At 44.4% G+C, this 27,783-nt stretch overlaps 1 protein-coding gene across 4 annotated transcripts; it reads left to right on the top strand.

Moving 5' to 3' along the window:
- Positions 1 to 35: 35 nt before the first annotated feature.
- Positions 36 to 27,708, top strand: LOC133109317 (rho guanine nucleotide exchange factor 19-like). Of its 4 annotated transcripts, none has more exons than XM_061218592.1 (16): positions 36 to 658; positions 17,324 to 17,951; positions 18,211 to 18,669; positions 19,857 to 19,998; positions 20,093 to 20,178; positions 20,453 to 20,709; positions 21,227 to 21,387; positions 22,218 to 22,370; positions 22,732 to 22,861; positions 23,723 to 23,797; positions 24,075 to 24,164; positions 24,590 to 24,753; positions 25,267 to 25,425; positions 25,860 to 25,939; positions 26,179 to 26,283; positions 26,877 to 27,708. In XM_061218592.1, exons 1-16 carry the CDS (start codon positions 626 to 628, stop codon positions 27,032 to 27,034), a joined length of 2,880 nt encoding a protein of 959 aa, XP_061074576.1. In that variant the 5' UTR covers positions 36 to 625; the 3' UTR covers positions 27,035 to 27,708. The 4 variants fall into 4 exon arrangements, with proteins under 4 accessions (XP_061074576.1, XP_061074577.1, XP_061074578.1 ...); XM_061218593.1 differs by having other exon boundaries at positions 25,300 to 25,425; XM_061218594.1 differs by having other exon boundaries at positions 18,211 to 18,279.
- The last annotated feature ends 75 nt before the right edge of the window (positions 27,709 to 27,783 follow it).

Below are 27,783 nucleotides of genomic sequence, written 5' to 3' on the forward strand. Positions count from 1 at the left end.
TTCTCCAATCAGATGCTTTCAGAGACACACACACACCCACACACACACTCTCACAGACTGTTCCTTTTCACTCCTCTTCAGCTCTGTGCTGCTGTCTACTTGCAGTGCAAGCAGCACACACACAGAATCTAGACATTCACACACAGGGCTCTACCTTTCTACCAGTCAGTGGCTCTGTCCTATACCTCTCTCTTTCATTATTTGAGTCTCTCCCCCTCTCTCTCTCTCTCTCTCTCTCTCTCTCTGCTGGCAGGTGTTAGGCAGATAAAACAATAAATAACTCTTTGAGGGACAGAGGTGGAAGGGGGGGGGGGAGTCCTCAGGAGAGGTTTTCTTTTACCAGGAGAGCCATGAGAAGAGAGTGGAAAAAAAGGCAGGAAGACCAAGAAAAGGACTCTACTTTGAGAGAATGACCGGGCAATAGCAGTTTTTTTCTGGAAGGCGGTTTGAGGAGGAGTGGAGGCGCAGGGGACTGCACTCTCTCATCTGGGAGCTGCTGCACTGGCGGCGAGAGGAGGAGGAGGAGTGGAGAGGAAGAGCAGCGGACACCGCGGGGCAGTCATGGATACCAGAGCACCCCACCCAGTCCATCAGATGACCCAGAATCCCACACTGCAGCAGATTAATGCCCAGCCCAAAGGAAGCTGCCCCCTATGAGGTACTATTCTGTTCTGTTTGTGGACAGGCTGTAATCTTCTTACTTTATGTACTGTATTACATGCACCAAGGGGGAAAATTATCAGGTGGAATGAAAAATGTACTTGCACCACTGTGAACTGGTGCTGCACCAGTCATTTTTGATGTGTTGCGCTGTGTTAGCTTCGGCGGCTAGTCGTGGCCACATGTTGACATATGTTAGTTGCTTTGGTGATGGCAAGGGGACGATGGGCTGTATTGGACTGGCTGTGTAGGGAGTTTTGGTTTCCTTTTAGCTGCAGCATAGTGTCTCTGTCCTTTTAATAGGTCTAGTTTGAAGTTTGAATATTCCCTGAAGCAGATGTGAGATGGACGTGCTTGTTGGGTGTGTGATATTAAAGCATTGTTTCAAATGTGAGCATTCAGTGTGTTTGATGTGGGAGGGTGATGCATGCTGGGAAAGATTAACTGGATAGCTGTGTTATGAACACATCTGCATATTCAGTTCTGTTTAGAACAGAAAGTTTAAAGCCAGAAAGTGATAAAGTATGCATGGTTCCCAAATGGGTTGTGAGTGTGTGTGTGAGTGAGCGAGAGAGACAGAGCACACGGTGTGTGTGTGTGTGTATTTAACACTTTTTAGACTGTCTATGAGTAGTCTGCTGCAGCTTCCATCTTGAATTCCTTATCTGGCTTCCATCCGTGCATGAATCTGATAATACAATTGGGTGCCACACATATATTTGTACAGGTATATAACTATATGTTTGTGATATAGTGTTTGGTGTGCATTTAGCATTATTATATATGATGGAAAAATATATAGAATAACTGCATGATAAAGCAACTACAGCATAAGTTAAGGCAGTGTTTGTCAGTTGACAGTTTGTTATGTTAAACGTAGCACCAATGGTACTCCAAGGTTAAAAAGTTTCCCCAAACTATGATTTAGAGCCAGCTGATGATGTGCTTGTGGTTAGGATTAGGGATATCTTACTGTAGATGGACTCTACCATCTGTAGTTTTGTTCATTGTTCATTTAGTCTGTATATTTAGTCACAGAACAGATAACGCATTCTTCCCTGGCCCTGCACTATCCGCTGCCTTTTTCACGGAGGCCGTGTATCCACAAAGCTTTTTATTGTGTCTCTTCATTTAGTGGCACCTGAGGGATCATGTGACAGGGGCTGTGAAGCGAGGCTGTCGGGAGCAGTGGGCAGAGCTGCAGATTTCAGCCTCTGTTTCACCGTCATCAGCCCGTCCTGGTTTTCCCCATTTCCTACCGTAGGTCAGGGGTCTCAAACAGTCCTGCAGGGCTGCAGACTCGTTAGTCAATCATGGGCTAAGGCCAATCAAACCAGTTAAGCAAAAAAGCAGCAGTTCCAGGACCTGAGTTTGAGATCCCTGCTCTAGGTGCTTCTGAAAATGATTAGACTTTGCCAGACCGGCACCAGAGCATTGGTACAATGAGTCAGATGCAGTTTTCACCTGTCTAGTGGTATATGAAACAGAAGTACTGGTTTTCAGTCCAGTGATGCACCTTACAGTCCAGAATCCTGAGATTCTGAGCCCAGTCTGGACATCCTGTGGGGTGACTGATATTTGGCCCCAGGGTCACCCTGGAAGGGAGCAAGGATAGTCCCAAAGCCACCCCTGTGATTATTTGGGTGTCTTTATTCTGTCTGACTCAGCTGAATAAGAAGACAGTAGTTTCTGTCCTTCAGCACAATATCTCTGCTACTTCCAGCTGCAATAATCTAACCCGTTTTAATAAATGTGTTTGTACTGGCTTTTCAGTAGCTTGCATGCGCATGACTATGTGCCTGCCTATTTCTGTGTGTGGTTTTGTTTGTGCTGTCAATGTGAGTGGGTGTGCATGTGTACATGCCTTTGTAAATGTGTGTGTGGGTGTGTGTGCCTGTATCTGTGTTTGTGTGTGTGTGTGTATACCTGAGTGCCTGCCCCCTCCTGAATACCTGGGCATGTGTAAGTGTGTCTGAGTGCGTCTGAACACACTGGCAGGGCTACACAGTGCACTGTGTGCCTGCTCGTGTGTGCCTGCTCCTGTGGAGGTGAAGCCACTGGCCCTGCAGTCTGCCTGAGGGCAGGTCACTCCTGCAGATAAGCAGGAACAGAGATTGCTTTGTGCGTGCTTGTTTATGGCACAGTGATTTATTCTTGGGGGGAAAAATCTGCCACTTGTGTCTTGTGATAAGATTTCCTTATCAAAATGGTAGAGGCCTGAAAGCAAACCATTATACAGAGACTGTGTAGTTGCGGAAACCATGAGTCATGTCCAGTGTATGGTAAGCTTTTGGTCTTTACTGTGGCATCCAAACAAAGATTGACGCAGGAACCAGTAAATTTGCCTTTGTGAAAGTTACTGCATTGTAAAACTGGTGACTGCAGAAAATTAGGCATAGGCCATAGATTTTACATACTCCGAGGCTGATATGATACAGTGTCTGTCTGTCCTTCTGTCTGCCTTTTCTCTCATACCCATTGGCTGAACACACTGTGACACCCAACAACGGCTGTTTTCAGTGGACTTTGCAGTTGCACCGTGCTTTGAGGTCAGGTTGCAGCACCGCATCACCAGCCAAAACAAGCAGGGACCGCTGAATGTAGGCGTGGGCCTGTCGAGCTGAGGGACACACCTGCCACACCTGTCCCCTTTATCTTGTCACACGCCACACGGCAGCCTGACTGTATGGATCTTTAGAATGATCTGAATCTTCACTCAGCCCTTTCGTCATTATAAAGATATAGTATAATGATCTGAAATGATCCTGGTTTTGTTCAGAGAAGCGACCTCCTAGCTGGGCAGTGCAGTGGTTTGGCAAACAGGTGAGGCTACCAGCAGGAATTCCTGGCTGGGTGCCACCGCTGTGTCCTTGAGAACCTTAGTGATGGAGCCCCAGCTCCATCCCCGACCCTCCCCATGCAGACTAGGGCTGGCGGACCTGGGGGGCCAGAATTGGGTGGAGAGTCACCCAGAAAGGGAGGGTATAACCCCACTCTGATACCACAGCGACCCCTCTGCTTATGTGGGTGCCTGTGGTCTCACTGAACCGATGCCCAGTTTCAGCTCCAGCACAATATCTCTGCTGCTCAGCGGTGAAGAGCAGCAGTGACTGCGACCTTGGCCCTTCAGGGTTCCAGGTGCTGGTCGGCTCTCACTCTCAGCAGTTAATTCAGACTGTGGACCTCAACTGTCACATATCCGGTGTGACTCATGCACTAGACCAGTCGCATGCCTTTATGCCAAGCTCCATAAATATCACACATTTTAATGAAAGTGTCTGTGCTGGTTTTACAAACTTTTACAAGCTTAATTTGAGAACTTGGTATATTCTCAGTAGGAAAGTAGGTGACGCTTTACTTCTCAACAGAAATTGAAGCCCCCCCTCTTCTCCCCACAAATGTCTTTCTGTCTTGCACATTTCAACTTTCAGCTTAATAACAATGCTTGTGATAAACAAGCTTATGGAGCTTTAGGTCCTAGGGGGAAAATTATTTGGTTTGAAATTCAGATAGTTTGAATTTGTCACGTCAGCTCATTCCACACTGGGAGCTAGAGAATATAAATGGTTAGAAGGGTTAGAAATTGGAGACTTTAAGATTGGGGAGAGATAATCTTCTATCTCTAGGGGACAAGAGGGGGTGTAGGCCGAAATAGTGAATGCCAGCAGCGACATGGAGCCAGGGAAGGCGTCAGATTCAGAATAGTGGAGAAGAGCACTGCACAGTTATTCAACACTTTCAGATATAAGGGTACAGGCAGTGCCAAAAAAGGTACAAATGCTTATTGCTGGGGTCAAGGTCAACAAAGTCATTTGTGGTGGAAAATTACCAAACCCAAAGTATCCAAACATTTAGGTGAATTATAAAACAGGCTTGAATATTTGTAGCTGGCTAGCTGCCACCATTAGCATGCCTGTGTTGACATTTGCCTTCAAACAGACAAGTTTCTCCCAGTGGCTCTCTCTGTCTCCTCCCGTGTCTTCAGAGGCAATTTTGGTGGAATGACAAGCGGCCAGCTATTCGGGGAATGTGCAGTGTGTGTGTGTGTGTCAGAGGAGGTCTGTCCTGGGGGGGTGGAGGGAGGGGGGAGGGTTTGGAGCAGTGAAAATGAACTTGCTGCTCCTCACGTATGGAAAGTGGCCTCTCTTTCCAGCCGATGTGACTTCAGCAGTGCCTTACACATGGTGATACAGTACACCTTCATCCACCAAATTCCTATCTAATGAACTCTCTTAATCTCTAGTTTCTCTTTACAGTACCAAAAACCTAATCTGTTTTCTCTCTCTAAAATGGTATTTTTAAATGCTTTCTGGAATCTAAGAGGCTAGTTCCTTGGTATTGCATTAACATAAACCACCCTGATTTCCCCCCCCCCCCCCATAGCGTGCTCACTTCACTTTAAAATTTCAAATGCTTACATCGACTTCAAAGTATGCATCCTTAAGTTATTCTGACTTAAGCCTCCTTACCTCTCCCTACCACTTATTTCTCTCTCCTTTTTTCTTTCTTTCTTTCTTTGTGGCTCTCTCTGCTCTCTCTCTTTTTCCCTCTCTCCCTCTCTCCCTCCCTCCCTCCTTCCGCCCTCCCTCTCTCTGTCTGTGCGAATGCTTGACAGGACTGAGAAAGCCGTGCCCTGCAGGAATGCATGCTAATCTCTTACCTGCCTGAGCTGTCTGCACACCTGCCCAGGTGTTCGGTGGAGCCGGCTCAGTGTCTCCCAGCCTGACCACGGCGCAGTTTCCTTGCCAAACCTGTGGGTCCATTCAGGCCTGCTGGAATTCCCACCACAATTATGACACCACAAAAGCATTTTTGGCCTTATAAATATGAACACGGCTTCCCCTTTCTTTCACCATCAGAATCTAGCAAGTGCTGCTTCAGTAAACAGCTCATTTTGTTGGAAGAATCCCGGGGTTTCACAGTTGTTGTTTCACTTTATATTGTGTGGCTCTTGAATGTATTGGTTTTATCTTTGCTGACACTCGAGCATCTTGTTTTTGCAATACCCATCTCTAATTGAACTTCCCCTTGGAGAAGTGGCAGTTGCTAATTGTGCTGTTTTTTTCACATGGAGAGATGAAATTGGGGTTCCTGGGTTATGCTTTACTTGACTTTGTTTTTCAAACTAAACTCTTGCTAGAAAGGAAATGTTACTTTCAGGGGATTTGTCTTAAGCTTCTTAATCCTAGCGTAAAATAATGAATGACACTGCTTGATGATGCTCATTGTCACTGCCACTGACGGTTATGAAAAAAGAAGGGATCCTTTCCATGAAGCATTTGGGTTTATTGATGTCTGTGTTGCTATTGTTTGACTTCTACCCGTTCCAAACTACAAGTCGGCTTACTTTTACATGTGGAGCTACCGATTTCTCTAGGCATCCAAACAAAACAGTCTCAGTATCATGCAACGTTAAGAGGCTACAGATAAAATATCGTGCCATAAGGATTTTATTACGGAGACAAAATACTCAAAATAACATGTTAATTTATATGTCAGGTTATGAGCCTTATTTGTGACTTCTGCATGTTTAATGCTGGGAGAGGTTAGGAGGAGAAGTAGGCTAGGTTTACTGTAGTTGGACAGGTTGTTTTTCAACCTGAGGAAACATTGAAGTCCAACCTTTTTTTTTTTTTCTAACCTAACCTGGTCAGTTTCGGGGAGGGCTCTGTATCCTATCACATTTCAAAACAACCGCCTGCTACTGGCTTGCCTTTACTTGTCCACGTAGTAAAGGGTAAATGTCTTTATTTTTAACAGGCTCTGCTTTTTCTCCTGCCATAACATTGAGAGAGAAAGAAAACAGAGACTAATGGATAATTGATGAATCTGCAGAATGTGAAAAGTAGGTCAGCTACTTATGGTGTGCAGGGAGTTAAGAATTCCATTCCAAATTCTTTATCCTTCTGCAAAATCTTTGAGAAGCTTTGTGTATAAACTTGACAGAATACCATCAGGCAATTACATCTTTAGATACACAACACATGAGGTCAATGTTATATATGCTATTAAATTAAATAAAAAACCTTTGTTCATTGCTTACTTTGGATTGATATTGATGGCGGTAATTATCACTAATTATAGCTGTCATTATTAGTTAATTAGAGTCATGCATGAACATGGATGCTGAAGGCTTATTATTGAAGGAGCTAAGATGTTATTTATGATTATAAGAAAGGGATTTTATCTTCTGGTATGCTGTATTTGGTCATACTATTTGGAGAGGGAGAGGGGGATACGGATGTTCTGGTGCATTGTGAGAGGAAACTCCACTGCAGATTCTTTGGTATTTGCCTGTGTGAAATTGCCCTGTGAGTCCAGTGCCTGTGTGATATTGCCATGTCAGTCCAGTGCCTAGTTTTGTCATAGTTTAGCAGTCTGAAACAGAATAACAGTGCTTCTTAACAAAGCCTTCACAAACCATTTCTAAATGTCTGACCTTCTTTCATGTGCGAATACATAATTATTACATAATTCCTTTAATTTACGTCTTCTTCTCATTCGTGTTGTCTAGGGTGACCAGAATGAAATTTAATCTTCAAATAAGTTGTCAGATCAAAAAAGAAAATCATTTCTACTTTTTATCCCGAGTTTGGAATTTCAAGTCTGTCTCTGAAGTTGCCGGCGTGTCACCGAACGTATCCTTAAATGAAATTGCGTGTACTCATCAGACCGCACAAAAATGCTGGGGAGCTAGGCAGACAAGGGGGGGAGAACTCCTCTCTCTTTGCTTATAACCAGTAGCCTGGCATGTCATTGGGGTGAATGTTCGCAGCAAAAACCTGAATATCTTGGCCTTGTTCAACCCCTGTTAGGACAGGGAGAGTTGTGTTCCACCGCCCTGGGCTGCCAGTCAAAACCTGCTGACATAACCCAGGCTCCATCATACAATGGCAAGGTTATCAGACCCAGCCCACGGTGGCAGAAAGCACTTTTTCACACTCCCCGAGACATCAAATGAAAGCAGTGGATCACAGACTCTGGCACCCAACAGCTGATATTATTGATTTTAGAGGGCTGCTTTCACAGTCGGGTTCAGACACTGAGCTGTGCATGGAAACCGGGAAATGGTGTGATGCACTGAGTCATATTTTAAATGATTTTGAGTCTCGACTTGTTGTGTCTGCTCTCGTATTTCTTTTCCAGGAATTTACCTGGCTCAAATGTCTTTGCGCAACTGTTTGTCCGACGAGCGGCTCTTAGCCTTTTTAAGTCTGACGGGCTGTGCTGTGGTCCCGGGGTTGTCAGCACAGGAAGGCCCGAGGCTGAGGGAGTTGTGTAAACACAGCAGGCCGCTGTTCTCAGGTGACCGAGCCACACACAGGCAAACGCCAAGACTGTGCTTCACGTTGTGTCTGTTGTGCGTTTTTGGAGCTCACGCATTGTTAAAAAACTAAGCATCTTTTATTCTTGAAAAGGATGAAGTCACAGGGAAGATTGTACACCCGCCTTTGCACTATAGTACATGGTGGATTTGTTTGTGTTATCAGATCATTTATATGTCATTAGCCCATTCCTATGCTATGACATGTAATAGATGCAGTAAAATCAGTTTTCCCTCCATAGATTCTTTGGCACACACACCTTTCTGCATTTGTTGTAGCATTGTGGGAGAATCAGTCCCTGATGCGGCCTCTATGCTGTGAAAGAATGGATTAATAGGCAGATTAATCCATTTTAAAATGAATTCAAGACTGTCTTATTTGTGTAGTGTTGCTTTTTTACAGAGCCACAGTAACAAAGACATTTCGGAGCCAGCACTATGACTGTTTAAATCATCTTTGGGTGTGTATTGTTTATAAGATGGCTGTTCTTTACTCGGTTAGGTTCCAAAACTGAGCCATTACAAATGCTGACTACTTTCTGTTAACTGAATGTTTCTTTAGTGGTTAGCGGCTGGTGGATGCAGAGCTTTGCCATTATACAAATATTGTTAGCCATTACAAATGAGGTTAGAACATGACAGTAACAGTATTCATATTGAATTGTAGCCCAATGTTATGCCTGTTTTTTCATTTAAAATAATAATGGTATTGGTACTCTGTAGTGCCCCAATCTCTCAGATAGTACTCGGGATTGTTCTCAGTCAAAGCAAATGACTGGCTCTTTAGTGAGGGTATAGCTGACTGGATTTATCAGAGTGGGAGACAGATATACATTATATGTTGTATATTTGGATATCAAGATCATTGAAGTTTTAAGTCGGCATATTCTAATATCTAGTTACTTCAGCAGTGGTAGCTGTGGTGTTATTTGAGTTTTTGGGTTTTTGAATCCTCTTGGAATGTTGTCCTTTTGAGTACAGTGTCCTCTGGAGGTTCAAAGCTCTTCCATTAGATGAATCTGCAGTCTGTAGGCAGCAATGTCTGCTCCAATTGGGTTGTTATTCTTACTTCAAGAAATTACCTCCGAGATGTCAGATCGGAGATGAAGAGAAGTGCTGAGTCGGCTGTCAGGTCTGGTTTTATGGTCTAGTTCAGCAGAGAAAAGTACACTTCAGCCTGCAGCTTCATTTCTACTGGCAGATCAGGCACTCTGCTCAATAAATCCTCACTCTAGTTCACCTGATCTGGGCTTTTTGTGCCAGAGGCTAATCACACATGCTGTTTTATTTATGTATTGCTGAGAATATTTACTGCTATATATTTTTAATATGTGTGTTAAGCTGTCATTGTGCCCATGCATGGTATTATTTCCAAAAAATAAATCCCAAAGGAAATGTTTATCTCGTGCAAAGACCTATAGCTGCAGTAATCCATCCACCAGGATGTTCTTGCTGTGAATTTTGTAAGATCTTCTTTGGAGGTCATTCCTGTGACAGCAATACTCCCCTGCACCTCACCAGAAGGTAGACTGTAGCTATTAGGAATGGAGGGCACCATTTGTATGTTGGGGAAATCAGAGCGCTGATGTGATCTGTCTCAGAATGAAAAGGCTATGAATGGTTTTATCAAATTGGGGTGACATTAGCTCAGGAGGTAAGAGTGGTCGTCTGGCAGTCAGAGGATTGCTGGTTCTATCAGTCCATCTCCCACCCCCTGTGTGCTGAAGTGTCCCTGAGCAAAACCTCTAACCCCCAAATGCTCCGGATGAGCTGATTGGTGCCTTGTATGGCAGCCAGTTGCTGTTGGAGTGTGAGAGTGAATGAGAGCCATCAATTGTATAGTGCTTTAGAAATGCAGTCCAAACAGCAATGTTAAAACTATGTTATGGAGTGGTATCATGTTTAAATTGAATCCTCCTCCAAGCCAGCTTTTCTTTCTTTTTCTACAAAAGTAAAAAGTTAATTCTTTATTTTTAATGGGCAGTGGGACATTTTAAGATTTAGGGGGAAATTGGCATTTGGTTTGAATGTTGATTGTTACTTTTCATCTTACATATATGGTTGTAAAAATGGAAATCGACTGTGGATATGAAATTAATAATGCTAATAATATTCAGAATACCGACATTTCCTGATCAAGAAGCCACATTGCATATACAGTACAAAGGGAGATCAGGTGAACTTGTTCTTATGGAGTGCAAGGGGGCTGTCTGAACAGTTCTTACCCTGATGTGAACTTATGAAAGGAGGAGCCTCTCATAATAGTCTTATTCACCTGCTTCTGTACCCTTTTATTCAAGGTGACATCTACATTCAAGTTAAATACTTTACCGCAGGGTGTAACCGTGGCTGCCCCTCCCAGCAGTTTGACCTTTTAACTGTTAAACTTCTGGCTCCCTAAACATTATTCCATGGTGATGCTGAGCAGAACTGGACAAGTTTGTCATGTCTTTGTGGACAAGAAACTGGGATTGTTTGGGATCGCTCAGGCACCTGTGGTATGCACCTCCTATAAACAAACAGTGTAGCAATGATAGTTCTTCTTAAATGGAGTTACGGTGAATTACTGTGAGACACCACACAACTAGGGAAAGTACAGAAAAACAGCATTATAAACACAAGGATTGGGCTGACCATGTTTCCCTGGTCTTGTAATTGTTCAGAACACTAAAATGAACCGCAACATTTTTTAGACTAATATATGGACTTCAAATCTTATTTCTTATTTTTTGCTATATAAAATAAAACTATTGCCAATGACCATGAGGTGAGACTGCTTCGACTCACTTCAAGATTTACTAATGGTGTAAGGCAATTTCACTCATGAAGCAAATGGTAAAGTTAAGCAAGCTACTATTTTCTACTTGAGAAAAAAAAAATGATTTTAAGTCTCATTACAAGACTAAAACGCTTGATAAGACATACTTTTTTGCAGTGAGATTAGTTATGCACTGTATTTACACAGGTACCATTTAAACGGTGCAGTTTTACTCTGAGGGTGGCACTGTAGCACTGTCTTTACACTGGCCTTGAATCGTACGCTTACAGTTCAAAAACTCACTGCTGCCTCTGTAGGTTTGACACGATTGCACATCTGCTAAGCAAATCTGAGATTGAAACTTAAAAACACTGTAAGCACTGTATATTTAAAGACATTGGTGATAAAACTCCAGTGGTAATGAATGAAATTGCTTATAGGTTTATGAGTATTAACTATAATGGTATGGTAGTAATAACCAAAAAAGAAAATCACTGTCAGAAATGTGTAGTAAATGATTTAAGTAGAAATGTGTAGTAAATTATTTGAGTGAGCAGAGCATAATTACTATGCCTCGATCATTTCCTGTCATTCCTTAGGCACCAATCTTGCTTATGTACGGACAACTGAAAATATTTTGTGTTCACAGACAAGTTGCAGGTTTCAATTATTATGTCTCTATAATCAAATTATGTCTCTGTTGAGCTGTATAACACCATCTCTTAAAGGGTCAGTTGATGTCTGGCTTTCCTTGGGTGGATCCAGGATGGGAAATAGTCATTGGAATGATCTAACATTGTATTAGCCAGGCATGACATGAACATGGGCAATGTAGGACATGTATATTAAACTGACTGAGAGAATCTTTTTCTGGCTTGGACTAAGGTGTACCTGCAGAGATCACAGGAGTGAAAAACACTCTTGGCCCATGAAGAACAGCAGAATCCAGGTTTTGTAAACCTGGCTTTAAGTGCTCTCAGTAAAGACATCAGTGGAGTACAGTCATGCACTAGTTACCAGAAGCAGTAGAGGGGCTGGCGATTGAGACTGTGAGTTGATCATGTTAAGGGCTCTTTTATAGTGGAGCTATTCAAAGATATTCAGATATGATGAAAGCTCAGGCATTCAAATTTGGTTTTCATCTGAGCATATTGTTTGATGAGTCAGACTGCAGAAATTCACATCTGTATTTGAGGTAAACATCCCCTCGGCAAATTTGACACATTGTGCGTCACATTGTACTACATGTCCAAAAAACGAAATGTTATGAAAATGATTTCTGTGTGGATTATGATATGGAAAAAGGTTTCTGCCCTCGTTTCCCTTCCGTGATTGTCCCAGCTGTCTCCTCCACTGTAGCTGTAGCATAAAGAGAGCTTTGTTTAGCACAGGGAACAGGTAATCATTTGTGTCTGAGCCTGTGTGTCTTCCTGCTGGTATGTGCACCAGTGTGTGTGTGTGTGGGTGTATGTGAGTGAGTGAGTGAGTGAGTGTGTGTGTGTGCGTGTGCGTGTGCGTGCGGACGTGTGGGTCTGTGTGTGTGTGTGTGTGTGTGTTGGTGCATGTGCGGGTGTGTGCATTTTAGGAGTGGTTGTATGTTTTAACTAATAAATCCTGTGTTTTTTCCTGTGAATGCTGTATCCCGTGTGTTTGTGTACTTTGGGTGTACTTTCCGTATGCTTGTGAGTCTTTTGTGGCTTCGCTCAGATTAAGGGAGAAGGGTGCTGGAAGTAGAGTCTGAAAGGAGGGACATGTTGGGGGGAGGTGGGGATTACTTGGGTGCATACCTGCCGCCTGGGTACGGGTTAGTTCGAGAGGAAGAGAGACGTTTATTTTTTTTCAGGAAACAAAGGCTACTTGTTTTTTTGTGCTGCAAAATGCCACTGGGGACTGTTCACATTATAAAAAGACAGCTGTGGCACAAGAAAGCAGTAAAGATGCCCCTTCTCTGTCAAATTGACTTGATTTTGTTGAAGCTTGGTGTTTGAAATATGGGAAAGGAAAATATGGGGAAATGAAGCTTTGCAGAGAGGGTAATGCATTTTTTGGGTTGGAATGACCCCAGTGCATACTTCACACAGTATGAAACTTGGATAGAATTGCAAGTTGTGGAGCTGTGTACTCCTCTAAGGCTGATACGGTGACCGTGTGGATAACACACTCTTCTGTGAGTCTGAAGCCTGGATCACGTGGGCAGAGAACAGAGGTGGATTGTGGGTCATGATCTTGGGAAACAGACATGCAGGGGAGATCTTCTCTCAGCCTTAATGCACATTTGCATGACCTATGAACAGTGTGACACATTCAGCACAAGTGGTGATTCATGAAGGTGAATTGTATAATGCTCTGCATGTAAATATTTGTATGTAGGTCAGCAGGTGCCAGGGTTCTGGCTTACTGACACTCATTTCCACTTGACCTTTGACCCTGTAATGATGCTTCAGATCCCAAGACAAGGGTAATGGCCGTGCTAATGTCTGCGCAGAATAGATCTGCAGCCTAATTAGGCTTGACAGGTATACAGCTGACCTAGTTTACAGGTTGTGTTTTGATTGGGCGTTTGGGGTTTTTTAAGACGGCAGGCGAGAGAAAGCACCCTCTGCTTTGCTAAAGGTTCCATATCCTGTGTTTCTTTGTTGTGCGCGTTCTGCATTTAGGCTTGATATTTTAAATTTTATTTTATTTTTTTCACGGTTTGAGAAGGGGAGTAAAGCTTTTTACCGGTTTCTTTGCCATTCAAAACCAGCAGTCAAGCGAATAATTTGAAACTAAAAAACAAAACAATGAGGCATAATGGAGGTTAGATAAGGTGACACACTGAATGCGTGGACGGGACAGACGCTCACATAGACCCAGACGACGGGGTGAAGGAGTAATGGGTCAGGGATTTTCCCTGTGGTGTTAAAAGATGTGCGGGGCGAACATGAAAGCCTCCTTTGTGTCTGTCCCGGGCGCTTTGGCACGGTGGTTTGTGTGGCAGGTGAGCCAGAGGGCCATCTGAGGATGAAGGAGAGGATAAGTACAGAGGTGGAGAGGACTCTGCACAGCATCCTCTAATTAGGCCAGAACCTCAGAACCCTGCCAACCCGGACTCCTGACCCGGACAGCCAGCAGGGCCCTCCACTCCAGCACTGTACTGTGCTAATGACAGCGTGTATGTAAGCACATACACACATACAGTACATACATACATACATACATACATACATACACACACACATACATACACACATACACATATACATACATACATACATACATACATACATACACACATACACATACACATACACATATACATACATACATACACACACATACACACATACACACGTACATACATACATACACACATACACACATACACACATACATACATACATACACTCATACACACTTACACACACATACATACACACACATACACACATGCACACATACATACACACATACACACATACATACATACATACATACACACACATACATACACTCATACACACATACACACATATACATACATACATACATACAGACACACACACACAAACACACATACATACATACATACACACACATACACATATACATACATACACACACACATACACACATACACACATACATACATACATACACACACACATACACACATACACACTAACCTACACACACACACACACACACACACACATACAGTAGGTACATACACTCATACACACATACAGTAGATACACACATACATACATACATACATACAGTGGGAGCAATAATTATTTGATCCCTTGCTGATTTTGTAGGTTTGCCCACTTACAAAGAATGGAACTGTGTAGAATTTTAATCATACATTTTAACATTGAGAGACAAAATAATCCACAATAACAACATCATATAAATTTTATAAATTTATTATCGTAATTTTGCATGAAATAACTATTTGATCCCCTACCAATCAGCAATAATTCTGGCTCCCACAGACCAGTTAGTTTTCCATTCAGAAGCACTCCTAATCTCAACTCATTACCCACCTGTGTCAACTCGTTACATCGTTATGTATCTGTATAAAAGACACCTGTCCACACAATCAATTAGATTCCAACATTTCCACCATGGCCAAGACAAAGGAGCTGTCTAAGGACATCAGGGACAACATTGTAGACCTGCACAAGGCTGGGATGGGCTACAAGAAAATAAGCAAGCAGCTTGGTGAGAAGTTAACAACTGTTAAATGGAAGAAACACAAAGTCACCGCCAATCTCCCTCGGTCTGGGGCTCCATGCAAGATCTCGCCTCGTGGGATATCAATGATCATGAGAAAGGTCAGGGATCAGCCCAGTACTACACAGGAGGAGCTTGTTAATGACCTGAAGGCAGTTGGGACCACAGTCACAAAGAGAACCATCAGTAACACACTACACCATGAAGGATTAAACTCCTGCTGCGCATGCCAGGTTCCTCTGCTGAAGAAGGCACATGTACAGGCCCATCTGAAGTTTGCCAAAGAACACCTGGATGATCCAGAGGAGGCTTGGGAGAAGGTGATGTGGTCAGATGAGACCAAAATAGAGCTATTTGGCATCAACTCGACTCGCCGTGTTTGGAGGAAGAGAAATGCTGAGTACAACCCCCAGAACACCATCCCACTGTGAAGCATGGAGGTGGAAACCTTATGCTTTGGAGGTGTTTCTCAGCTAAGGGGACTGGACGACTTCACCGTATCGAGGGGAGGATGAATGGGGCCATGTACAAGGAAATTTTGGGCGACAACCTCCTTCCCTCAGTGAGAGCACTGAAAATGGGTCGTGGATGGGTCTTCCAACATGACAATGACCCAAAACATACGGCCAAGGCAACAAAGCAGTGGCTCAAAAAGAAGCATATTAAGGAGTGGCCTAGCCAGTCTCCAGACCTAAATCCCATCGAAAATCTGTGGAGGGAGCTGATGCTTCGAGTTGCCAAGCAACAGCCTTGGAACCTTAAGGATTTGGAGAGGATCTGCAAAGAGGAGTGGACCAAAATCCCTCCCAAGATCTGTGCAAACCTGGTGAAAAACTACAACAAACGTCTGACCTCTGTGCTTGCCAACAAAGGTTTCTCCACCAAGTATCAAGTCCTATTGTTCTATGGATCAAATACTTATTTCATGTGAAAATATGATATAAAATTTATAAAATGTATATGATGTTGTTATTGTGGATTATTTTGTGATATTCTGTCTCTCAATGTTAAAATGTACCTATGATTAAAATTCTACACAGTTCCATTCTTTGTAAGTGGGCAAACCTACAAAATCAGCAAGGGATCAAATAATTATTGCTCCCACTGTACATATACACATACATACATACACATGTACACTCATACATACATACATACACACATGCAGTATATACATACAATATGTATACAAAGATACAGACCTATGTGTCTGAAATAAAGTTACATTGAATTGAATAAACTCACACCGTTTTGTATACATTTGTACACTCAACACAGCTACTGTACATACATTCATGCATGTACACTGACTGATACATACATGCATACACATATGCCCACCGATGCATGCATTCATACACACACACTGAGACAGATACATATGTGCATACACATACGCTCACAGATGTATACATTCATACGCACTTGTTAAATTAAAATAAGTGTGTATGTACTGTATGCGTATGTGCATAAATATATAAATCAGGCCAGTGATAATTATTTGAAATACTCTAACCCTTTTAGCCCCAAAGAATTTCTTGAAATGACTAACAATTTTAAATGAAACATTTTCATCAGGATACACAACGAAATTCAATTGTTAGTGTTTCAGTGAACCTTTCCTATTCTACTTGAATCTAAAGAGTTGAGCTATTGAAACTGATATTTGACCGAGGTCTGCTGTTTATGCAGGCGTGCATAGAGGATGAATTAGTGGAGTATTCAGCAAAATGAGCCTATGGGGCCCAGGACACATCTCAGACCTCTCAGGATGCAGAAACACAGTACAGCACCAATCTCTGGGCTCAGCGGTGAGCTTTACCACAGGGGTGTTTGCACAAGCCAGAACGTAGGTTTGTTATGCAGTGATTATGTTTGGATTTGTCATGGTCCCTTGTTCAGTCGGTATGTTTTTTCAGCTCAAGTCACATTAACATTGATTTGGATGATTGCCTTGTAAGGCTATTATGTTATTACTGGCAGAAGGAATGACAAATGCAAGTCAATGAAGAGTAAAAGTAAATGTAGTTTTTTTTTATTGCAGTTTTTTGAAGGCTGGTTTAATTTTGTGGATCGGCAGTTTAGTAGATTAGGCTGGTATATTTCAGAGAGGTGTGGCTCTGGTGAGAAAGTAGCAAAAATAGAGGAATGTGCACTTATTTTATGTTTCAATTTTCCATTTGAGGAAAAGCCATCACTCAACATTATTCATGTAAAATATATATATATATATATATATATATATATATATATATATATATATATATATATATATATATAAATATATACACAGTATATATATATTACTGAGTTTAAATGTAACATCCCTATACTTATGGTGCACATTTTTGTTCTTTTTCAAGCTCCAATGCATCCCACTCGTCATGCTCCCTGGATATGGATTTCCCCCTCTCCCTGACTTCCAGCCCCACCTCCACACTTTGCACTGCAGAGGGCAGAGCCCCAACATGTGGATCCCGGGCTCACCCGAGTCCCAGGCTTTGAGCGAGGCCCGGAAAGACAGGCCCTTTCCACGACAGCCCCTTCACCACGTCGCTGTGTGCAAGCTGGAGACGCTGACTTTCACGGAGCTGCCCCAGTCCCCCCTCAACGGCCTGAGCCCCTCCCCTTCCCTCTCCCCAAACAGACGCTCTCTGACCCCCTCACCGGAGCGAGGGGGCGGTGCTGGTCTTAGCCCCCCCGTGGCCCTGGACATAGAGAGGTCTCCGGAGCAGAGCAAGGAGTCGGGCGTCCCCGCCCCCAGTGGGACAGATCCCAAACCTGCCGATAGACGCAGCGAACCGGCCATCTCAGTGCGGCCTCGTCCCCCTCTGTCGCTCCCTCTCTTCCTCCCCCTGTCCTCGCCCCCAGACAGCAGGGACCATCCTCACTCCCAGAGGTCCTTCTCCCTGGATTTAGGCGTCTGTAGTGCCGAGGCCTGCAGCCCACAGAGGCGCACTTCCTACGGGGACATCAAAGAGAAATCTATCAGTGAGCATCAGCTTAAACCTGCGTCCCTTCTGCTGTCTGCTCTCTCTTCTAAAGAATCATAAACCACATGAAAGTTACTCTGTTATCACTGACGTCAGTACATCAAAGTGAGGAATCTTTAATTTACCTGAACCTTATTATCAGCAAAAACCATACCACTAAATAGTGATAATGATCGTCTCATGACGAGTCTAAAACTTTGGTTTCGACGAACATTTTTGCCGTGTAATGAAATAATTGTGTGTTGTGTGTGTTGCAGGGCGTAAGATGCGGGTGTATTCCCCCGATAGTCTGAGCGATGACTCTCTCAGCAGTCCCAGTCCAGAGTGTGAGTATTTATTCCCAGGGCCCTTTCTGGAAGAAGGAGAGGAGCTGGGTCTGGTCTCCCACACACTGCCCGCAACACGTTCCCCCTCCCCTCCGGCAGGGGTCCCCAGAGAGCCCCAGCCCCACGCCCTCCCCGGACCGCCGCTTTCCCCTGGGGGTAGGAGGGCGGGGTCGGGGAGCGCGGGCGGCCTGGTGCCGGAGGGCCTCTCACTGGGCAGCCCCCACGCTGGCCCCGGGGACCAGGAGAGGAGACGCTTCTCCGCGTCAGAGCTCATCTCCAGGCTGCAGCTTTCCCAGAGGAAAAGCTCCTTCGCCCTGAAGCTGGGCAAGTCTCTGTCCGCACGCGTGGCCCCCAGGGACCGGCAGGGCCCCCACAGCCACAGCCCCAGCAGTGAGTCTCTGTAGGGTGAGGAGCAGGGCCTGACCAATCAGATGGCTCCTTGGTCACCCATTTTACCAATGAAAGTGTGTGCCTTTGTTTTTAGAATCTCTCCCACGGTGTGTTCATTTTGGGCTGTTTTAGGCTTTCATCTTCATTTTGTCGAAAAATATCTTGGCTGTATTAATATGCATGTCTTAATGCAAAATTCAGAGTAAACATATCGTTTTTAAGCTTTTAAACACAAGAAGTCAACCACATCATGTGTGTTTGTGGCTATATGTATTTGCTTTCATGGTCTATATGTCTTAATGTCAAGAGTAAAAATATAGTTTAAAGGGTTTATACATAAGATGCCAAGTCATAGCCACAGAGTTTTGTTAGCCCAGTGCCGGTAGTCTGCCAGCCTCACGTAACTCTCACAAAGAAACTTTGAAGCCGTTTTTCAGAAAAATGTGGTTTGGTGGCACTCAACATGAAACTCCCTTGATATCTTGAGTACAGAGACTCATGACTTTGGTATCATTAGAAAGCTTATAAAGTTAATTTAGTATAAAGTACATTTTGGGTTCAATACGACAGATTTTGAGCAGGTCACAATTAGCGTGTGCATCAAGCATAAATGTTTACAGAGACAATCATGACTTTCACCTTGTGCTTTCATACGGACAGTGATAGATATGCGTGAAGTGAATGGCATGTTTTATTTCAACATTTGATTTTAGATCATTTCTGCATTCTGCATCGTTTTATGCTTTTGTGTGAAATTAGTTTACTTTCAAACGGGGCCCAAAGTACAGTGCAGTCTGTATTTCAATAGTGGTACAATTTCTGTTCTGTTCTGTCACATTTAATTTTTCTTTGGCACAACTCTGGTCCTCATTGTCCTCATGTTGTCAAACGCAGTAACAGACTCCAAAGGCAATCAAAAGCCTAGAATCAAGATTAGATACTGAAAGCTTCTTTCTTATGACATGTCTGTCAATTTATCTATCTATCCATCATGTACACTCTCTTTCATGTGCTCTCTTGCTCTCTCACACACTCGTGCACTCTCACTCTCCCTCTCTCTCCCTCTCTCTCCCTCTCTCTCTCTCTCTCTCTCTCTCCCTCTCTCTCACTCTCCCTCTCTCTCCCTCTCTCTCTCTCTCACTCTCCCTCTCTCTCCCTCTCTCTCACTCTCCCTCTCTCTCTATCAGATAAATCCAGCTCCAGAGATGGCAGCTCAGGGGCGTCGAGTGACAGCGGACCCCACAGCCCCACGGGGCCCAGTCCGCCCGGTCTGCTGTCGCCCCCTGCTGACGGAACAGCAGCACTGCACAAGGGGAGCGGCGGGCTCAGGTGAAAGCCGTCACTATGGCGACTGTAACACCTCGGGTTGCTGCGTTAGGTGCAGTGGGCCATGACCCTGTTTCTGTGTCTCCTCTCCCCTCAGCTCAAGGGCGGACTCCATAGAGGAGGACACCAGCTCCTCCGCTGCTCTCGGCTGCAGCAAACGCTTGTCCCGGTTCCTGCCCAGCCGTAAGACTCTCCGTCTCTCCCCCCTCATCCCTGTTCCTCTCCTTCGCCCATATCAATCCATTTTATCCCTCTTCCCTGTGAAGCTCTATTGAGCTATAGTACCAGAAGGCGTTATTTTTTTTCAGTATCCTATGAAATGTTACTCCGTATTATTTATGTAAAATCACTGCTGTGAGACACGAAGCTAAATTCAGTCACCTGGGCCATAGAAGTATAAAGTAGAATGTTTTTTAAAAAACTGAAGCAGTTCTAACTGTATTCCCCTGTCTCTCAGTGATACTGTACCAGGAGTACAGTGATGTGGCCATCAACAGGGAGATTCAGCGGCAGCAGGGGGTGGAGCCAGGCTCTGAAGATGAGCCACTTGGGAACGGCGAGGTGGGGGGAGCCACACCCCCTGAAAACCTCTCTCCAACCAGCTCGTTCCGCTCATCGCGGGGCTCCGCCTTCTCGCTGTGGCAGGACATCCCCGACGTGCGCAACAGTGGCACCCTGGACTCCTTCAGCAACGAGGAGAGGAAGCTGCAGGAGGTGAGGGAGAGGGAGAGGGGGAGGGAAAACTGCAGGAGGAGAGAGAGAGGCGGAGAGGGGGAGGGAAAACTGCAGGTGAGAGAGAGGGAGAGAGAGAGGGGGAGAGGGGGAGGGAAAACTGCAGGAGGTGAGAGAGAGGGGGAGAGGGGGAGGGAAAACTGCAGGAGGTATGAGAGAAGGGAGAGGAGGAGGGGAAACTGCAGGTGAGAGAGAGGGGGAGAGGAGGAGGGGAAACTGCAGATGAGAGAGAGGGGGAGAGGGGGAGAGGAGGAGGGAAAACTGCAGGAGGTGAGAGAGAGGGGGAGAGGAGGAGGGGAAACTGCAGGAGGTGAGAGGGAGGGGGAGAGGAGGAGAGGAGGAGGGGAAACTGCAGGAGGAGAGAGGGGAGAGAGAGAGGGAGAGAGGGAGAGAGGAGGAGGGGAAGCACGTATGTGAACATTGGAGAGAGGAGAGGTGGGAGAGAACAAGGGGGCCAGTCTCTGTACGTCCTCTCTGTACACTTCTCCTCTGGTCTCAGGCTAAATTTGAGCTGGTGACCTCAGAGGCCTCGTACATACGCAGCCTGGCCATTGCGGTGGACCACTTCATGCTGTCCCGGGACCTGAGCGAGTGCCTGGGGGCCAAGGAGAGGCAGTGGCTGTTCTCAAAACTGCCCGACGTGAAGGATGTCAGCGAGAGGTACGACCGGGCGGCCGCTACAGAGCGGAGGCACAGCGGGTTAAGAGTGGAACCGAGTCCAGATGGAAATTGGCTTCTGGGTGGCCCATTTCTTACTGACACCCTGGGTTTGAGCGGTGCAGGGACACACCCTGTAGTCCAGCGCTGAATCCTGACAGTTTCACTGGCCGTTTGGCCCAGCAGGCCTGTGTTGGGGGATAATTAGCAGTAGTTCTGTCTCAGCTTGTCTTCTGCGACTCAGTGGGGAACTGAGGGAGAAAGGAAACAGTGGTCGGTAGAACCTGCTTTGGATGGAGGAGAGCACATAGTTGCGAAAGGAATCTAAAAACATGCATGTGTGATTTTTTATTTGGAAGCAGTTTAACTGCAATCTCAGCAGCATCTCAGCAGCATGATGGATGGATGTATGGGGAGAAACAACACACTTTTGACCCTGTGCAGTTTACATTTACATTTTACATTTTTTGTCATTTGGCAGACGCTTTTAATCCAAAGCGACTGACAAGTGCATAGGTTCTACCATAAGTCAAAGCATCACATCCAGAACTACAATGGACAATTTTATCCTGTTTGAACCTAACCTGAAATTATGTAAATGTACTGTTCTTTCTGTAACCCTCTCCATCTCTCTCAGGCTCATTTAATGTTACATTCTTGGAAAATACAAATTTTACATGATGACTCTTTCTCTCTCTCTCTCTCTCTCTCACACTCTCCCTCCCTCTCTCTCCCTCCCTCTCTCCCTCTCTCTCTCTCCCTCTCTCCCTCTCTCTCTCACCCTCCCTCTCTCTCCCTCTCTCTCTCTCTCTCTCCCCTCCTTCACACTGCAGATTCCTGCAGGACCTGGAGCAGCGCTTGGAGGAGGACATACTGCGCTTTGACGTGTGCGACATCGTGCTGGCACACTGCCCTGCCCTCCGCAGGGTCTACCTCCCCTATGTCACCAACCAGGCCTACCAGGAGCAGACCTACCAGCGCCTGCTGTGAGAACCCTTCTTTAACCTGTAGGGCTGCTTTCACAGTGCGGAGCGTGTGACCTCTCAATCTCAACTCAAGGGTACTTTATATCACTGTGTCCTACGGAGTGCTAAGATATCGCTGCACTGCAAAACCAAAAAAGTCCCAGCGAGTATTTTAGTCATATATTTAGACTTAAAATCTATCATTTCTATGACCTTTTTTTGCTAAAAAAACCCCCAAAACAGGTGAAACAGTGTTACTCACTTCACCAACAATAATGAGAATAATGAGAAAATTTCACTTGTCAAGCAAACTGTAAAGCTCAAAAGAGTATGTGTCATGGAAACTAATGATACCCCCACCCTCACTGCCCCCATCCTGCAGTCAGGAGAACCCCAGGTTTCCTGGAATTCTGGCTCGCCTGGAGGAAGACCCCATCTGCCAGCGCCTTCCTCTCACCTCCTTCCTCATCCTCCCCTTCCAGAGGATAACCAGGCTAAAGATGCTGGTGGAGGTAGTGGCTGGCAATGACAAAAACACATTTAACAATTAAAGCTCAGATTCAGCCAGGAGTCAGTCAGATTTATCCATAATAAGCAGTCACCCAACAGGGGCAGAAACCAATTTTACCAATGAGCCGGTAGCAAAGATTCTTGGGGCTGCACAGTCCGGCAGAATGGAGTTTTCGGGCAACACATCTCTTTAGACGGTACCTCAACTAACTCTAATACTTATCCTCTGGAGGTTTACCCCAAATCTAGTATCACTCTTGTATCACTTGTGTCTTGAACCTCTAACCCCTTCATACTGTATTTGTATCTCCATCAAACACTGGCACTGGTATCTCCATCTTTATGTTGCTCTTTACCACAATTCTTGCATTATACGGACTTAGCCGATATTCACCATGTGAACTAGACTGGATGTTCCAAATAAATGCAATGTAAGGAATGTGCAATTATACACAGTTTACATCTTGATGTATAATTCCTATAAATTATAAAATGGGTTGTTTTGATCCTGGATGCTGATTGGCTGAGACCACAGTGGTTATAAATCTGATGGTTACTCAAACGGCCTGTTTGTAAACAGTATCACACTGTGCACAAACCGTTACTTCCAAATAATATTACAAAATAAGCAATATTGTGTCATCATTTCATTGTTTCTATATGTTGTAATTGCTTTATAAAAGCAATACGGTTTGAGAGGCTGTGCTGTATCATGAATACAGTCTTGGCTACAGGGCATTGCTGGCACTCTGCTTTGCATGTGCCTAACAAACACCCCTATAGCCGTGACAGCACACCCTCTTGTGCCATATTACTTAAATATAATGCAGTTATTTTAATTGGCAGTTTTCCCGATATTTCAGAATATCTTGAAGAGGACAACTCCGGGATCTCGGGATGAGGACACTGCTACCAAAGCTTTTAATGAGCTGAAGAAGGTATCGCCTTCCCTCCCTTGACAAATCTTATATGCTGGGGCACATTTATTTGACAAATTGTCCATGTCAAAAGACATTTTCTTGAGTTTGTCCATGTCAAAAGACATTTTCTTGAGTTTCTTGAATTGGTAAAGATTCCTTTTCAAGAACTATTATGAAGCAGTCATGTGTGAAGCCATGTCAACACTTTCTGAGCACTGAGCAGTCTAGCAAAAAACTTTACAGTATGTACCATAGATGGACAGCAGTAACTAATTTATTCCCCTGTCTTTTACAGATCATAAAGGAATGTAATTCCAGTGTTCAGTCAATGAAGAGAACTGAAGAACTCATTCACTTAAATAAGAAAATCCACTTTGAGGGCAAGGTAGTGTCTAATAGCTTTCAGAAATTTAAGCAAGCACTTGTCACAGCCATTCTAGAAAAACGTGTGTACAGTACAGTACAGTACATGTCCATCAATATTTTATTGACCTCTGACGTCCTCCATAGAAGTTGATTTGTGGTGTATTTTTCTTTTTTTATTGCTCATATTAAAGAAGTGAATATTGCCACCGGCTGACTCGTCTGCAAATGTCAGAGGAAATATCCAACATGCCTACACACTACCCACAGGGCAATGTTTGATTATGTGTGCCCAATTCTTTCCCTTAAGCCAGTTTCTTTCAGAACCGTTGATTATCAGATCAAATACCAATTTATTTCCTTCATGTCTACTATATCTTATGAATGATTTGAGCTGTAAAGAAAAAAAAAAGAATACATGTATGAACAGATATTTTCTGTTTTCAGATTTTCCCCCTGATTTCTCAGTCTCGGTGGCTGGTGAAACATGGAGAATTGCTGGAGGTGGACACACAGACCATGAGTATTTCCGGGTCAAAGTTGAAGTTGCCCACTCGGCCTGTCTATCTGCACCTATTCAATGATCGCCTTCTGCTGTCACGGAAGAAGGAGTGAGTGGGGACAGCATACTTTTGTCTAAAAACTTTTTTAAAAGATAATGTAGGTAATGTACATTTGTGGATAGTGCTGCCAGGTACCCCTTATTTCTTAGTGCACCCCCTGAATCCTGTATTGCTTATTGCAATTATCCACCTCAGTAACCCTGCTTTGTGAAATACCCCCCAGAAGTGACAGGGAACATGGCCCGACAATCAGTCTGATACTTTAATTCCATAGTTCTGCCAAGGACTCATTATCGCTGTGTCTGGATTTCCACTAAATACGATTAATACAATTGATAGGCCCTATACATTTTAGAACACATTGGGTGTCAAAAATGGAAAACTCCCACAAGCTACCGGTTGTGGGAGGCAAGAGTGATCGGAGGATGTGCAGAAATACCCTTTAATAAAATCTGAGAATCTGCTCTTTAACCACACGTGAACTGTTTGATTACAAATCTAAAATGGTGGAGTACAGAGCTGAATGAAGGAAAATGGAGGTTTGTCTTTCCTCTGTTGCAGCACATGGAAGTTTGTGGTGTTTGTACACGCCAGGATAGGGCAGCTGAAGGTGAAGGACCTGAGCCAGAAGCTGCAGGGCATCTCTGGCTTCATCTTCCACTTGCAGCTGTGCGACGGGCCACAGCTCAAGCACCAGATCCTGCTGAAGGCCCGCACGGAGTGAGTGAGCAAGCGAGCTAACGAGTACACCGCCCCTCTTACCAAGGGCTCATTCCAGTCACCTATTTTTCTCTTCTTCTGTCTTTTTCTTGCTCCTAACCTGGAAATCAATCGAGGTCCCCTATCTTTAAAGGCATTCCAACCTGTTAAATTGGACTTTGCAGGAGACAATCCCCCCTGGAGCAATGCGGCGTTTAGGGCCTTGCCCGACAGCTGTGCGTGTCTTATCGTGGGTTCAAACCACCAACCTTCCAGGGTCCAAATCATGTACCTTAACCACTGGGCTGCAGGCTGCCCCTGTAAACTGTAAATTGTGAAACAAGTGGGGTGGTTGTTTTTTAGCAGTGATGGGAAAGGAGAGTGATGGCCCTCTGTTAGAGATGGGCTGGTGGCTCCTTTGTGTGTGTTTATAGTGGAGTCTGCTTTATATCCAGGAGTGAGAAGCAGCGCTGGATCTCTGCCATGTTTCCCCCGGATCTGGAGTCCAGTGGAGAGCAGGTCAGGGAGAATGATGGTGAGTGTGCAGATGAAAGATGAAGTGCAGTTTGTACCATATTTTAAGAGCGTGCCGGTAGTGTATGGTGGAGGAATCACCACTTGGAGCTGATACAGAGCTGGCAGGTTCTTCATCAGTAAACACGATGAAAGCCTCATCAGGTTCTCTGGTTGAGCATGTACTGTAACTATGTGGTTTTCGTCACAAACTTCGATATACAAACGACGCTTCGTCCTTTACTTTCGTTCCCTTTGCAGATCTCTCCCAGGTTCAGTGCATCAAGAGCTACCAGGCCGTGGAGCACGATGAGCTGACTCTGGAGAAGGCCGACATCCTTCAGGCTCAGACCATCACAAGCGACGGTAAGCTTCTCAGTCTGCATTTGAGTTTTTTCTGTTTTTGGAGTTGGGGAGGTTCATCAGTAGTTCATCTCAGCTATTGGAACAATTATTTTATTGCAGTGGACTGGGGGTGGCCTGTAGTGTAGTGGTTACGGTAAATGACTGGGACATGTGGCGGTGTAGCCACAATAAGATCCGCCCAGCCATTGGGCCCTTGAGCAAGGCCCTTAACCCTGCATTGCTCCAGGGGAGGAGTATCTCCTGCTTAGTCTAATCAACTGTACGTCACATTGGATAAGAGCGTCTGCCAAATGCCAATAATGTAATGTTTGTCCTACACCATATGTCCACTTCATGTTGTACATGTCCACATATTGCGGCACTTTCGAAGTGAACTGCAATGTTTGGTCCTATATTTTAAACTATTGTGTACATACAGTATGTTTCTATTTCTATATGCATATACATAACTGTTATTGTGTATTAACTGTATGACAAATTCCATCTCATAAGGAGGATAATTGAGGGACACTTGTTCAGTCTTTGAGTTGTAGTGTTTCCTGCAGAAAGAGATTTCATTTTACTCCATAATGCCCCCCCCCCCCCTCCCATAGGCTGGGTCGAGGGGATCCGGTTATTCGATGGGGAGAGGGGCTGGTTCCCCAAATCCTACGTGGAGGAGATCACGAGTCGGAGCGCTCGACTGCGAAACCTCCGGGAGAACAACCGCATCAAGAGTGCCACCCAGAAGCTGCAGCAGGAGCTCCTGTAGAGAGGGGAGCTGGCTCTGCTGTGGGGCTCTTTTATGGGCGCTGGGTCTGCATGGATTGAGCTGGAAGGCGGAGCCTCATCCTGACTGGCTCATGGACTGCAGTCCTCATGTTAAGCGTTTAGTCCCATCTCAAATTTCAGCACTTTCCAGCAGTTTTCCCCTGTTGTTCCACCCCCACCCAAAGCATCCATTTTACGCACAGCATTCTGAGAGGATTCCGTCAGAAATCTCAATAACTCCAAAGGTGCTCAAAACCTTTTATTCCGATTTTTCTGCGCAAATCTGTTAAAACAGTTGTTAATTTAAGAATTTTTTTTACTGCAGCATTCATGCATTCATTTGAATATAGTTGTTGATCTTGTATATAGGCCATATTGTAAATTGCCGTGAAAGTACTGTTTTTTTGTAAGTTAAGGTATGCTTCAGAGTGCAATCCCAGGTTCTGATGAAAATGTCCCATTTTATTCAGGAAATATATTTAAGATGAAATGATGCCACAGCTATAAGCACGTACATTCATTATTCAGAGAGCACTACAATGAGACAAAGTTATGGCATTGGTAATGTAAATATTGTAGTTTAATTCAGTGCAGTGGGTCCTTTTGGACCGTTCTTTTCAGTCAGCAAGTAAATGTTTCTTCCCGACTCAAAATAAATGCTGATAATTCATATCATTTTCTGTGTGAGTTGTTCTTAAAATGAACTTTCTGATGCTGCATTTACTCACTTACATTAATTAGATTTTATCC

Source organism: Conger conger, chromosome 14, assembly GCF_963514075.1.
Source record: "Conger conger chromosome 14, fConCon1.1, whole genome shotgun sequence".
NCBI classification, from domain to species: domain Eukaryota; kingdom Metazoa; phylum Chordata; class Actinopteri; order Anguilliformes; family Congridae; genus Conger; species Conger conger.

Coding starts and splice junctions, on each gene's coding strand:
- LOC133109317 (XM_061218592.1), top strand. CDS start 626: ATGCCCAGCCCAAAGGAAGCTGCCCCCTATGAG. Junction 23,798..24,074: donor CTTTTAATGAGCTGAAGAAG/GTATCGCCTTCC, acceptor TGTCTTTTACAG/ATCATAAAGGAATGTAATTC. Junction 24,165..24,589: donor AAATCCACTTTGAGGGCAAG/GTAGTGTCTAAT, acceptor TTCTGTTTTCAG/ATTTTCCCCCTGATTTCTCA.